The sequence below is a fragment of the Marmota flaviventris genome, chromosome 12 (genome assembly GCF_047511675.1).
Source record: "Marmota flaviventris isolate mMarFla1 chromosome 12, mMarFla1.hap1, whole genome shotgun sequence".
In the NCBI taxonomy this organism is placed as follows: domain Eukaryota; kingdom Metazoa; phylum Chordata; class Mammalia; order Rodentia; family Sciuridae; genus Marmota; species Marmota flaviventris.
In genome coordinates, this window is record NC_092509.1 from 30,522,757 (window position 1) to 30,537,344 (window position 14,588).

The window sequence follows — 14,588 nt, forward strand, 5'->3', positions numbered from 1 at the left end:
GTGTTAAAGAAGGCCAAGTACAAGGGGATTTACCTAAAGACGAGGCTGAGCAAGTCCCCTAGCATTTAGACTCCTGTGACTCACATTTTCCCCTTTATTTCCCATCCCTGTCAAATAGATTTACACCAGGCGGGCCAGGTGCATCTGGGAGGACATTTCCAAATTGGCCTAGAAGAGGTGGTCAAGGGCAATTCCAACCTTGCTGTCCAGGTGCCGGCTTCATTTTTCTGAAACCATAGCCTTCCTCACTTTGGCAAATTTCTCCTTCTCTCCTGTCCTCTCCCTGTGTCTGTTTCTATCCAAAAATTAGGAAAAATCACAGATCAAAAAGCCACTCATGAAGTTGGCAGAATAAATACTTGGGACTTTTTTTTTTTTTTTAACGTACTGTGGCAGAGTGTGGAGCAGCACTTTACGGGAAAGTGGCTGCAGAGTAAAACAATGCTTTGTAAAAGTACAGCCACCCCTGTGCACAAACACCAGCCACTCTCAGCAACTCCTTGGGCAAGGCTGCCCCCAGCTCCTGCAGTCTCTCTGCCCTGAGGCTTGGTTCCTGAACTCTGCAAGTATCTACCTGCACAGCCAACTGTGGATGCTGCCAGGGGAAATTCCTGCCTTGGAAACAAAGGATCTATTATCCAACACTCAAGGTCCCCCAGGTATGGGGGGAAGGGGAATTGGCAGTTCTTTTTATCTTCATTTTCTTTTGCAAAGCAGAGGCTATCTCTACAGAGACCTGAACCTCACTCATTTCCTGCAAAGCACAAAGGAGAAATTCCACTCCCAGCCTGGCTCCTGCTCTAGGTCTGAGCAGGGTTGAGAAAGCACAAAGCTCTTCAATCGGGAGGAAAGCCGCAGCCTGGTGGCAGTGGAAAAGCCATGTCATCTTCATACAGCATGCTCCTGTACCTACCTTCACGTACAAGGTGAGACTAACAGGAACTAGAGGTCTGTACTTCCTGCTCCTGCCATTTAAATAACTGTGCCCTACTAACAAACAAACAGGCAGATTTTCCGTGGCCTTCCTCTCTCATTTGAAAAATAAGGACCCTGCATTACTAGTCTAAGATCAAGTATACAAATTTAATATTAAATATTAATGATGAACCTTTGCATGAGCTTCATATTTAGTAAAATTGAAACGACAAGGATTAGCATGGCTGACTCTTGCACAAAACAGGAAAATAAAAAATGTTCCATGTTCTTAAGATAATCAGTGATATATCTTACAAATAAACAGAAGAGAGGCACTCAAAGGGTCCCAGCACACAGTAATGATAAGGAGACGGAAACATTAATTGCCCTGATTTGATCAATACATACTGTACACATGATGAAGCATCACACCACACCTCATAAATATGCACAATTACGTGATCATAAAAGTTTATTTTTTAAAAGTTTAAGTGCATCAGGGCTGTACTCAGCGGTAGCGCACTTGCCTGGCATGTGGCACTGGGTTCGATTCTCAGCACCACGTATAAGTAAATAAAGGTCTATCAACAATTAAAAAAAAAAAAAAGTTTAAGAACCCAAGTGTGGTGGTGCACACCCGTAATACCAGTGACTCAGGAGGTTGAGGCAGAAGAATCACAAGTTTAAAACCAGCCGCAGCAACTTAGTGAGGTCCTAAGCAATTTAGTGACACCTGGTCTCAAAATTAAAAAAGAAATATCAAGGGTTGGATATGTGGCTCAGTGGTTAAGCACCTCTGGGTTCAATCTGTGCTACAAAAAGAAAAAAAAAAGCTTAAGGCGAAGTAACTACCCTGCTTCGATCATTATATGATGTATACACATGTTGAATTACACTGTACACTATTTGTCGAATTAAATTGATAACTAATGAAAAATTACCAGGCAAAAGTAAAAAAAAAAAGAAAGAAAATATTGACAACCCAGAGGATAATAGTTTTTTGTTTTGTTTTTAGGACCAATTTGCTCTGGTTGGGGAAACAAAATCAAAGTAGCATTGTATATCTATCTGCCCCTTTCTTTTCCCAGCAAAATACTTGCTAGGTTTCACTGGCAGAATTCAGCTGTCTTCTGCATGGGCCAGACCCTGAAGATTTTTTTCACATTGTCCCTTTTCCTCTTTGATGTTACCCTGACTTCATCTGTCTGCACCCACAAGTACCAAGTGGGAACCTGCAATATGTGGCAGACGAAGCATATGAAACACCAACCCAGCAGCATGCTCTGCAAAGAGGCTTAAATTCTACTTGATCCTGTGACTTGTGCATTTTGTTAAAGGGAGGGAAAAAAAAAGAACAACAACAACAATAAAAAACAAAGCAAGCTATAAAGTGAATTTCCTATAAAAATAGATGATATGTGGTAATGGTAGAAAGTTAGAATCTCTGCTTCCTGGGAAAACTTTCTGAAAAGAAAAGCAGCTTCCTATTCGTGGCTTTCACAACTATCGTCCTGAGAGTGATGGCCACGATGGCCCCCTTCTTCCTGGAGCCATTCATATCCTCTACCAGACTGCCAGACAAGTGGTGTGAGGCTGCTAATACCCTCCTCTCCGGGCATGCACCCCAACCAGTGGCTCTGGGACTGGTGGAGGAAGCCTTGGGAGGTGAGGCCAGGCTTTCTGTAGTCTGTCCTTGGAATTCCTTATTCCAGGAACACAGGAAAGTACTACCAGCCTCATGGCTCAAGCTGCTAATTTCAGCCACTTCTGAATGTGCCCAGTCTCAGCAAATCTTCAATACTTGATATTTGTTATGGTTTGGATTTTAAAGGTCTCTTAAAGTCTGTATGTTAAAAGCTTGGTTGCCAGACTGTGGTGATTACTGGGAGACAGTGGGACTTTATGGAAGGAAGTTAGATCATTGAGGGGTGTACCCTGGAAGGGGATTTCAGGATTCTCTGTTTGCTTTCTGGCCACCATGATGTGAGCAGCATGGCTCTACTTTGCATTCCCTGCCATAATGTACTACCTCACCACAGTTCCAAAAGCAATGGACCATGGACTGAAATCTTTAAAACCATGAGACAAAATAGGTCTTCCTTATAAGTTGATTACCTCAGTTATTTTGTCACAGTGATGGAAAGCTGACTAACATAATAATATTAAATCAACAAAATTCCCCAGGATCTGTGTTTTTACAAATAACAGTTGAATTTATATTTGAAACGCACGGATTTGTGTTCAAAAGTGTAAATATACACACGTACAATCAGAAAGAGGCATCAGAACCTGCCTCTGGAAGCTTACCCAGAGATCTTTCTTTTGTCTGGTTGGTTGACCTCACCACAGGAAGGCTTGCACGAGTTCGGCTGCCTCTGGAAAAAGGACTTGGCGCCTCCCCTTCAGACATGGCTTCCAAAGAATCACCGGACGTCTCTGATAAATGCTCGACTGGGTCACTCAAACTGGGAGGTTGAGGACTATGAGAGAGTTTGGGACTTCTTGTCTGAAAAAGATATTTTTAAAGACAGTGGGAAAATTGATTAATTATACTGAAAATATTTTCAATGCCATCTTTGCCAATCTAAAAATAGAATATGGTCAAGGGGGAAAGGCCATCAGAAGGATTGAATGGGGTTAGTTGTGAAGGTTACAGAAAAAAATTATCCATGAGTACTCCATTAAGAGCATTTTACTGCTGGACATCTAGTGTACAAATGCCATTTCAAACAGGGAGTTGGGGACAAGTCATGTCACAGAAAAAGAATGATGGCAAATCAATTCCTTTTGCCAGACAAATTTTCACAGTTGTCATCACAACAGACGGGACTATGCACATTTCAATACACTCAACAGGGATGCAGTACTCGCACCAGAGTGGCTGAACACAGCCAGTCCTTCAGAGTCGTTTATCAAGGCTATTTCCAAAATCAGCAAACTAAAATGGTAAAGGGAGATATTTATATCACCGTTGAATATTTTTATTTTGAGGCAGCAAAATCCCATAAGTAAGATTATATCTAGCTTTGGTTATTATTTACCTTGCTAATCAAGAAAAAGTATCTATAATGATTTAAGCCAACCCACTCAGCACCCAGTTGAATTTCTCTCCTAGTTATCTCTACTGCAGTGGCAGGGGGTGAATGTGCAACATGCTCATGATCTATTAGTCAATACTATTCTTGGAACATGAACTACAAGTGGGCACTGTGGGAGATTCAAAAGAAAGAGGCAACATGTAGACTGATGTCAAAAGTTTCTGAACTAATTGGTGAAATTTGTGAAGAACAACAAATAACCCAAGGTAATGTATAATTAAAGTATAAACTATGAATTGGGTGATATATCTATTTGCTTTTCAACAAACACTTATTAAGCACTTCCTGTGTTCCAGGCACGATGCTAGGTATTGGGGACAGAATACTGCACAAAACAAACAGGACTTATGCCCTGATGGTATTCATAATCCAGAAAGAGGACACAATTTAAGATAAATTAAGGGTGCAAGGAAGTGTGCAACTCAAACGGTGGTGGTGGTGGGGTTATGAGTGGAGAGACAGAAACACAGAAAAACTTTGATCCCAGAAGGAGGGACAAAGAGAGAAAGAAAGACACCCTGGTTGTAGGGGATAGCCTGTGCTAAGGTCCCACACCAGAGAAAGTGGTGATCCTTGGAGATTTGGTGGGCAAGAGAGCAGAGCACACACAAAGTCTTGGAATCACGGTGAGAATTTTCCCTTTGACTGCCAAGTAGCAGAAGGCCATTGAGGTAGTTAGGGAAAGGGATGAGGTAGGAAAGATCAGATAAATTTTTTCGAAGATCACTCTGGCTATTGTGTAGAGATTGGAGATTATATATGTACAAGGGCAGAGAAGGTGAGCTAGAAAAACTGGGGGGTTATGCTGAGTGAATGCATTATCTCAATTTCCCCTTCTTCCATGGCCCATCTTTATTACATGATTCCATGCACTAGCTGTGAAGCAAACTGATTTGGAATTAACCAGGCAGGCTGGTGATAGGAAACTAGTCATCTCCAAGAGCCAGGTTTTGTAATGTTGCATTCTTAATTTCCTTTAATCCTTCCTAAGGCTGCCAATGCATTTTGACATTAAGCACCAAGACTCTTTAACTCTCAAGGTAGGGCCAGCTTCCTGGGAGTACACTGCAAAGTCAGGCAGGGCCCTGCTCTCCAAAGGGTCTGCAGATGGTTTTATGCTGCACTATGACATTCCTAAACTTCTTAATGAGTTTTTTGAACAAGAGACCCTGGAAATCATAGAGCAAGTAAGTCCTTCCTCCAGGCTCTGACTTTAATTCTTTGACTCTGGCATTCTTTGAGGAATGCCCCAGGTGTGCTGGATACTCAAAGGGACATTTTGAGGATTGCATTGTCCATTTCTCCCCCTCTTTCTTGAAATATGTAAAAGGAAAACCCTCTTGGCAGAAGCACTATCATGTTACCTGGACATACACACACACACACATCTTGCTACACCTTTCAGAATCTTCTCATAGAGAGAAGTAGGAATAAGATAATTCTTCTTCTTCTGCATCCCCAAAAGGCTTTCGGGGAGATGCCTGGGTATCTCATAGGAAACTCAGCTTTGGGGAGATGCCTGGGTATCTCATAGGAAACTCAGCCAATTTACAAGCCAATGAGATTACAAGTCAAAATCACGGCCAGAATGGACATCCATTAACAAGCAAATTGTCCTTGCTGGTTAATTTTTCTGTGCTTATTTCCAACGTGGTTTGTTCCCAGATTTACTTTTCATAAAGCCTGCTTCTATTATGGGGATCTGGCTTTGGCATCCTTTAAGAGTATTATTTGACTAGGAAAATCATCCCTAAATGAATAACTTGCTCACCAAGATTTACAAAAATTTATGTGGTCTTCAGTGAAGTAGTTTCCCAGTTACTATGCTCAGCAGAATAGCAAACTAAGATGCCCTCATTCCTACCTTAAAAAAAAATACACATTTAGTTTAGCAGCATAGCCAAGAAATAACATTACTGTAAGCAATAAGGCAGCATTTACCACCTCTACTGGTCATCTTTGCAGCCTACAGCAGACACATTACATTTGATGAGTTGTCATTCTCCATTGTAAAAAGCAATAATCCTTGAAGAAAATAAAAATCAAATCTCTATTTCTTCTTCAGGGTCATCATCGTGGTAGGTAAGTATTAAAATAGAGATGTAAGGGCTAATCTTTTTTTTTTTTAACTGCCTATACATAGCTATTCAGTTCTATATCTAAATTCCTCCTCTTCTTCTTTTTTTTTTTTAAATATATGTCATTCACTTTCTCATTGAAAACTATCCCAGTATATTAGCAATCTCCTCACACATGGTACCCTCCCCTCTGATGTCAGCTCACTGCTGAGACATCATTTAGTTCAGGGAGAAGACAATGGAAATTGCTGACTGCAGGATCAGAACATTGACTTGATACATTGAAAAAATAAAAAGGTTCAAAGCGTTTGGAAGAGGAACTCAGCACAGTGCTAGGCTCTGGGGGATGACAGCTTCTAAGGCATTGAAGGTACCTTTTGGGACCAAAGATAACATATCCATAACAGTAGAGCTAAGAAGCAAGCCATGGTGGTACAGAGAGGGGTTTCCGTTTCACCTTGGGCCCACCTACGGAGTTGACCCTCTATCGACTGAGACCTCCGAAAACATGAGCCAAATAAACTTCTCCTCCACCTGTTCTTTTTCAGGTTGTTTGGTGACAGCAATGAAAAAGTTGACTAAAACAACTGTCTAGAGCAGTAGTACCCCCATTATTTTGTATTTCAAGGAGTAGACCTTTCAAAAAAATTATAGGAGGTTACAAGGTGGAATACTGTTATTTTTGCAAAGTTAGAGGTGATGAAAAAATAACTTTATGGCTGGTGGTGTCACTTAGTGGTAGAGCTTTGCTGTGCATGCATGAAGCCCTGAGTTCTATCCCAACCCCCAAACAAGACAAAACAAACCCTACTGTGTATGGATCATTATTATCCCAAGAAAGCAAAAATATTTTAATGCCCTGAAAAGAAAGGCAAGATACTCATGCAGTTTTAGATTTGGTCTCATTTTTGCCTCAGCTAAAACTTTTTCTCAGTGCTGCATGGTCTACAGCTCAGTAGTGGAAGGCTGGGCTCTAAAATGCTGAATAAGGAACTGTCCCTACCTGCGGAGGGAGCAGGGGACTAGGGAAATGTTCTCTGGGCCCCTTAAGCAGGCTTCAAGTTTCCCTAAGACTGGATTTCCCTTCTTGCCCAGGGAATCTCTAATACCAATCTCCTTCTGTTTCCATCACAACCTTCTAGAGATTTCTATAGGTCATCCCCAAACCTACAAACTCAAACAGGGGGTCTGTACAAGTCTGAATCCACTTGTCCTTTCTAGTCTTCTCTTCTTCAAAGAGGATTTCCTATCCCTCCCAAAACACTGGTGTCAGAGGCTTCCAGTAGCTCTCCTCTCGGCTTCATCTACAATTTATAGAATATTCTCTTCCTAATGGAGGGGTGAGGGAGGAGTGAAAGGAACTAACATATGGAGTGCCTGGGTCACCATGCCAGATGACTGATATGGAAATCTCATTGTAACATCACTGGTCACCATGGAGAAAACAGCAGTGCTGACCAACTGGTACCGAATAAAGGAACTGAGATCCAGTGTGTAGGATTCCACAGCTGATACTCAATGGTTTGGTTGTTTCACCAGGAGTCTGGGGGTGTTGGCTCTAGTTTAGCTTCCACCAAAAGCTGGTCAATTTCTAAACTCATTGGATCACAACTATCTTATCTAAAAGGCAAGAGCTTGAACTAGTTGGTATTTAAGATCCCTTTCAGGACTAAAATTGCATAACTCTAAGATATACATCATACAAAGAAGAAAAGATCATGTCATCAAAAAAAAAAAAAATCAGTTGACTGAGGTTTCCTACAAATTATTTACCATATTGCACCTGCTCTATAGAAATATATAGTGAGGCAGTGGCGAGATCTAGTTTTCTGCACAGCATTAATTTTTAAAAGACTGCCAGGCTTGCATTTTTATCACTGTGAACAAATATTTGCTGAAATGTTCACTATGTGCATTATGCTTTACTAGGGGATCAGATTTATTCTTATTTTTTGCAATGCTGTTGGATTTGAAGACCACAGCCAAAGAGGAAGGAAAATTAGAGAGTCATCGATGATATTTTGTTCGTTCACATTTTTCAGATCCTTTAAATTCTAAAATGAAATGCTGAGGTCCAGAAAACGAATCAAAACTGTAGCTTTATGTAACAAGTTCATTGTCAGGAACAGTAGGGTTTCTGGTTAGCCAACTGTATTCACCTTCCTTCAGAGTACATTCTATTTTGAGAAGAAAAACCAATGTTGCCTTAATGAAGTTTCACTTCATCCTAATTAATGCCCAATTTGCCACAGAGAATTCAGAAATATAATGAGGCTTCCCACATGCAAATGTATTCGGAGTGACTCATTCTAGTCCTCATTAACTGACATGGTTAACCATGACACTGTGTGCTTTGACCCATTTCTTGCATCTGTGAAACTTTCAACTCAACTTCATCAAAATTCCGACTTCAATTCCAGAGAACTTTCTTGTTGCCGGAAGCAAAACATTATGTTAACAAACTCGAGGGTAGCTTTTCTCTGCCATCCCTGCTCCACAATACTCTAGTAGTTCAAGGAGAATTAATGAACTCACTATGGAAGGTCTACACTTCTACCTAACTTAGAGGGTCCTTTCTATAATCCACAGTGCAATCACCTCCTTTCCATTCTCTGCTCTTTCTTCTAGTCTTTTTTCAAGGACTCTGAGTTTGGGACTGGGGATGAGAAGACAGGCAAAGTCCTCCCCAACATCAAACCTGGCTTCCATTCCGTCTCCTGTCCTTACAGACTCCCACCCCAGGTGGCAGCCTCAGTAGGACCCTCTCCCTCCAGGTGTGCTCTGGAGCAGCCCTGGTCTCTACACGACACCCTCCTACTTCCCAAAGCTTCTGTGGCCATCAATATCTGAGCAGTTATCCCCAGCACCGATGATGGTTAATCTGGGAAATGGACTGAGGGCATCCACAGTTCTAGATGATGACAAGTGGATGTGAAAACTGTGATACATCTGGAAGAAAGAACTGTAGTTTTGTTATAGTCTTGTAATTTTTTTTTTTTTTTTTTTTTTGGTGCTGGGGATTAAACCCAGGGCCTTATGCATGCGAGGCAAGCCCTCTACCAACTGAGCTATATCCCCAGCCCCAAGTCTTGTAACTTTTGAATGGGCCTGGCATTGAAGACTCGGAAGAATGGTGGTAGAGGAGAATCAATCAGCTATCATTTTTATTAAAAAAAAAAGCAAAATTGGGCACAAGCAGGAAAGAGTCCTGTTGTTAATCAAGAGCAAGAAATAAAGTCATACAGGATTTTTGTGTATTTCTGGGTCTTTCGTGTTAGCAGTTTGGAGAAACATATGCCAGGTTTATTAGAGAAACTTCTGGGCCTTATAAAGAGGAAGGTCTGTAGGCCCTAACCCTCATTGTAATGCCAACTTCCAACTCTGCACACCTGAGATTCTCCTACCTTAAGCTGAGTTTTGAAATTAGTATTTTCTTTCCCCAATTTGGACAAGGAGGGAAACATTTTTTCTAGGATGTATTTTGATGAATTATCCTTGATAAACTAAGTTCAGACCTTGTTTCTTCAAGGCTAATATTTCAATGCTTTCCTCCCTCTTCCATCAGAAGAGTATCCAGACATAATTCATGATTTTCACCTGTGAAAACAACCATGTTTGGTCTGGAGTCAAATCAGATGATTCAGCAGCTGAACCAACCACGCCTATTGCTTTCACGGTTTCCTTCCCTGGATGCACTATTTCACGATCAGATCAGAAGGATGTAAAACCTGCGATGCCAGGTACTCACTGTCCATTGACGGCCTGTGGAGAGCCAGCCACAGGCATGGGTGTGGTGAGCTACCCATGGCTCTGTGCCAAGTGGACGCCACTCTGTGTGCCTATCTCACCATGCGAAGACACCAGCCAACAAATGTCAAGAACACCTCTGTGCAGAAAAGGGTGTTCCTCATCTTTTAAAGTAACATTCGCAATACAAACATACTCCTACCAGAGTATAATTTGTATGTTAGATTCCTCTTTTGAGATAGTATTAATTTATCTTGTCCCATTTTTAGAAACAAACAAAATTTATGGAACTTCTACTCCTACCTCCAACCTCCTTGGAAAACCGCCATGCTTTTGAATGCTAAAGTCTTCCCAGGAGGATGAGTGGAGGGTGCCTTCATGCTACAGAAGCCACCCTGAAAATCCTCTCCCTAGTTTGGGCTTAGAAGGTAAAGGAATTTGGAAAATGAATCTGGATGGAAGAGAAGTTACTTTTGGAAGGAAGAGGAGAGGGAACAACTTTTCAGAGCCAAGAGGAAGATGGTAGTTTCGTTGTCAGTGGTGTTGATACTGAGGGTGTTTTTCCAACCTGGGAGACCTGGATTCCCTTTGCAGAGAATTACTCTGACTGGGACCATGGCTGTGTGGCATGCTGAAAGTGGCTGAAACCAGGTTCTCAAGCCTAGGAAAAGATATGGCAAAGATCCCCATGCACCTGTCTCAAACAGACTGCATGGGAGACATTCATTATGAATCCTGGGAGACTCAAAACCCCTTACCCAGATTTACTGGAAAAGACAAGCTCCCCAGGATTTCTTTATAACCCCAAATGAGAGAGCAGTATTTCCCTTGAATATGAGGAGAATGAAATTTCTCAATAACTGCTGAAGCCAAGCCAGATTATTTTGATTTAGGAAAATTAAGAAAAATAATATATTCTACACTTGAGTGGCAGAGAGCAAATCTCTACATATTACATCTTTAATAAAATAAATAAATCTAGAAAAACCTTCCAAGGCTGGTTATTAAATTACAGTGTATTCCTACCCTGGAATACTATGCAATCATACTAAAGGTATTTTAAAAGAATGTTTCTATGTAATTTAGAAAATGAAAGCAATACATCCAAACATTAGCATTGGTTTTATTTTGATGGGGGTTATCATGAGTAACATTTTTCCTTCATTTCTCCAAAGTTAGAAGATATTGCTTTCATATATCAGAGAATTGCTGAAAAAGCAAGATATTTTTAAACAGTAGATTAGGGGAAGGGAAGACTTCCACAGAATAGAATCCAGAAGGATTTCTGTCTATGGTCACCTACAGGTATTTATACCCCTTCCCATCTTTTCTGTGCATTCTGTACAACTGGATTCCAGGTTAAAGGGCTTGTCCTTAGAGAGATGGTCCCTGAAATGAGGGCATAGGGAAAACACAGGAAAGAAACATTCTCACTTTCATGCCATGCAGAATTTGGCAGGAACCCAGAGCTTCCAATTTCAAAAAAAGATGCAGTTAGGAAAGAAGAATCACAGCCAGCAAATCAACTGTGGACATGCAAATTGCACTTCACCTCTTAAAGAGAACAGACTTTCACGTCTGTAGTGCTAATGTCATTACGACAACTTAATTTTAAGGCCTTTAAGATTTGACTCCAGGTAAACTTGGAATTTTAGCAATTTTCTATGCTCTCTTGACTATTTTTCTACTTTTTAACCCCTTTGTGGCATGCAACTGACAATGATTCTGCTTTTTTTGCTCTAAGAGGTTTGGTTCTGCCTAGAGTTGCTGTTTGAGTCTGTTTCCCTGCAGACTGGACATGGGCACCTCACCTGGTCTGAATGCACGGTAGCCCTTCCAACTCTCAGGATTAGATGTCAACCTGACATCTGTCTACCTGGTGGTCTACCTGAAACACAGGCTGTTCTCTGAAATTACTCCTGCTTTTTTGACTCCTCCCCAAAGCCAGCATGAGATAAAGGCTATTTAAAGAAGATGAGCCCTCACTCTCAGCCTGTCTCTTTAGTCTCCTTCTATCAAGTTAGAAAGTTCGATCACCAGCAATTTCCACATCTGGATCTCACTAACTCAGCCCCACCCCTTTCAGACATTCGCTCAGGCACAATTTTTGTTATTTAGTGGTATGTTTTCCTCTTTTATTTTGCTGATACAAAATAAAAGGCTAAATGAAGAATACTGTTTACTTGTTGATTCTGCCTATGATGTTGGTCCATGTCCCTTTCATGAAGGCATGAGCAAACAGCAGTTCTTTTAGATTTTAAGACAATGAAAATGTTTTGCTGCCTGAAGGGTTTATAAGTCTTAATTTGTCATATAATAAGAATCATGTAGAGTATGGTACAAAACTGGAATCTTGAAGCTAAACTGAGTGTTCGAGAAAATCCTAGTATCTGTATTTGTAAATTGGCTTCCTCCTCCCACAAGGCTTCCCCTTTGATTTTTGTTGTGTTCACCTTAGTGGGGATGTCACTTTATAGCACATTGCTTTGAATCAAGCAATCAATTAATAGATTCCTTCCTTTTTCTTTTCCTGAAACAAGCAAGGTATACCTTATAAACAAGCAAAATGTAGAACAGGCGTTGGCTCCCACAGTTCTCACTGGATGACATCTGAGCAGGCTACAGATGCCTTTGGAATTCAGAGTCAGGAATGTGCTTTAAAAGGCTTCAGGATAAAAGGTGGCTGTGTGAGGATGGCTGTTATTATAGTGATGAAAGGAAAGGGACCTGCTTGCAGGCTTTGATATTTCAAATACAATACAAGCAGCATAACACATGGTGCTAAACCCACACTTAGAAGGCCTCTGAACAAAAGCCCTTATCAATCCCACCCCTGAAGCCTTGGCTTCCCTGCCCTGGGTGGTACCATAGGGCTTAACTGCACTGTTGTGAAACCAGTGAGGCTTGACCCACTAGGAAAGGCCCCAACCTCAGCAAGGACGTGAACAGCATTATGGGAGATGTTACTACGTCCTCACTATCCCACGGTGGAGAAGGCCACGTGGAGATGGCCCAGAGTCTACTACTGGGCTCCCAAGTCCTGTGAGTCTTAAGTGCTATGGGCATACCCTCTCCATACATCCCAGAAATAGAATTTACTTTTACCTTTAAACTCAAAATGCTCACACACACATGCACATCACATGCCCAATTTCATAGGAACGATTTTCGTATATATGTAAAAGTTATGAAAGTTCTGAGTAGTTTTCTGGGCCAAAAAAGTTCTTTTCTTCTTCTAATCTTGTCATGGTAAAATGTCTCAGGATTTGAAGACATGGACAGAAGACAAGATTAAGAATGAGAGGACTTAACTGCTCTTATCCTGTTATTGTATGGAACACAGCTTCCAATAATGCCGTGTACTGGTGGCGTGATCCATACAAAACTTTTCGGAACCTCAATTCTTACTTTAATAAAATATTCAGAGAGATTGGGGTTGCAGATCAATGGTAGAGCTCTTGCTTTTCTGGGGTAAAATCCTGAGTTTGGTCCCCAGCACTGTAAAGAATAAAGAAGGTAATCAGAATGTCTATTTGATAGAGTTGAGATGAGAATAATTTGAATAAAAATGCACAGGACAACAAAGAGGGACACAAAACATTTAGCTACCTTTATCCAGTGTCACTCACATTAAAGTGGTTCTAGGCCACTCAGTTTCCTGCCATATTGGTGCATCCCAATGGCTTATGGGATCCCACGTGTGATTAGAAGGATACAGCCATTGCCATAAGGTGCCCATTGCACCTCTGTTTTGGTCTCTTGAGATTGGTAAATGGTTACTCCCAATTTGACCACAGAGAATTGATACCCACAGAGGACCCGAGAGTGACTCATTTACTCAGTAGGAGAACTGAATGCCTTCAGTTTCCAACCTTGGCCTTCATCCTATTCATCTCTGAAAATCACTATTACAACTTGTCTATAAATGCAGATGAAAGTTTGAGAGAGTTCTCTGACATCCAATTATTTGACAACAGGTTAAAAAAGGAGGAAAGAAAACTCAGTACTAAGGACTTATTTGTTTCAATCATAAGAAAAAGAATAAGGGAAGAGACTGAGGGGGCAGCTCAGTGGTAGAGTATGTGATAAACTGGTGCAGGACTCTGGGTTCAATCCCCAGCACAAAAAAAAAAAAAAAAAGGAAAAAGAAATATGGGAGGGGATCCCAGACTCTCTACTATTTATGATGGAAAATTCCACCTCATCCTATCAAATCTCTACTCGGAGAGTAGGAAAAGCAGTTAGAGGCAGGGTGTAAAGTCGTAGGGAGGGCTTACCAGGGCATTCTTTCCCTCTTCTGCATTTCTACTCAGTGCATGGTGCTTGTGCAAGGAAACTGTAAAGATTCCTCTATTTTGTATGGATTAGAGAAACTGTGAATACAATTAAGAACTCGTGGAAAAGATAAGAACAAATACCTCTCAGAATTAGGGTGCTATAGGGTTTGACAATAATCCTTGTTGGTCTGTTTAGCCCACATTTAGCTTTTATGCTTTTTTTGTTTTGAGAAGGAACTTTCTAATTTGAGCTTGTCATTCCAAAAAAGAAAAAAAAATATCAAAGAGACCGATTATTTTAAAAAGGAAGGTGAAGAGGTCAGTGTGGTCACTGAAAACTTGACCAAGAGGGAAGGAGCTCCCTTTGTACAAAGGCCAGATGGCTAGACATTTCCTAAGCACAGTGTATTTGGGCCTCCCCCAAAAGACTCAGGGCTCTGACATATGTATGCTCAGGGAACAGTGGAAAAACT

General features: G+C 41.1%; 1 protein-coding gene across 19 annotated transcripts in view; it reads right to left on the reverse strand.

The window, feature by feature from the left end:
* The window catches only part of Kiaa1217 (KIAA1217 ortholog), a 369,334-nt gene that overhangs the window by 147,128 nt on the left and 207,618 nt on the right, over positions 1 to 14,588 (reverse strand). For 18 of the 19 annotated variants that reach the window (XM_027953071.2, XM_071599833.1, XM_071599832.1 and 15 more), the window contains one exon: positions 3,223 to 3,421. In XM_027953071.2, the coding sequence (XP_027808872.2) occupies positions 3,223 to 3,421 (199 nt within the window). Of the gene's footprint in view, positions 1 to 3,222; positions 3,422 to 13,246; positions 13,317 to 14,588 lie in introns of those variants that run through there. The other variant, XM_071599840.1, reaches the window with a different exon arrangement.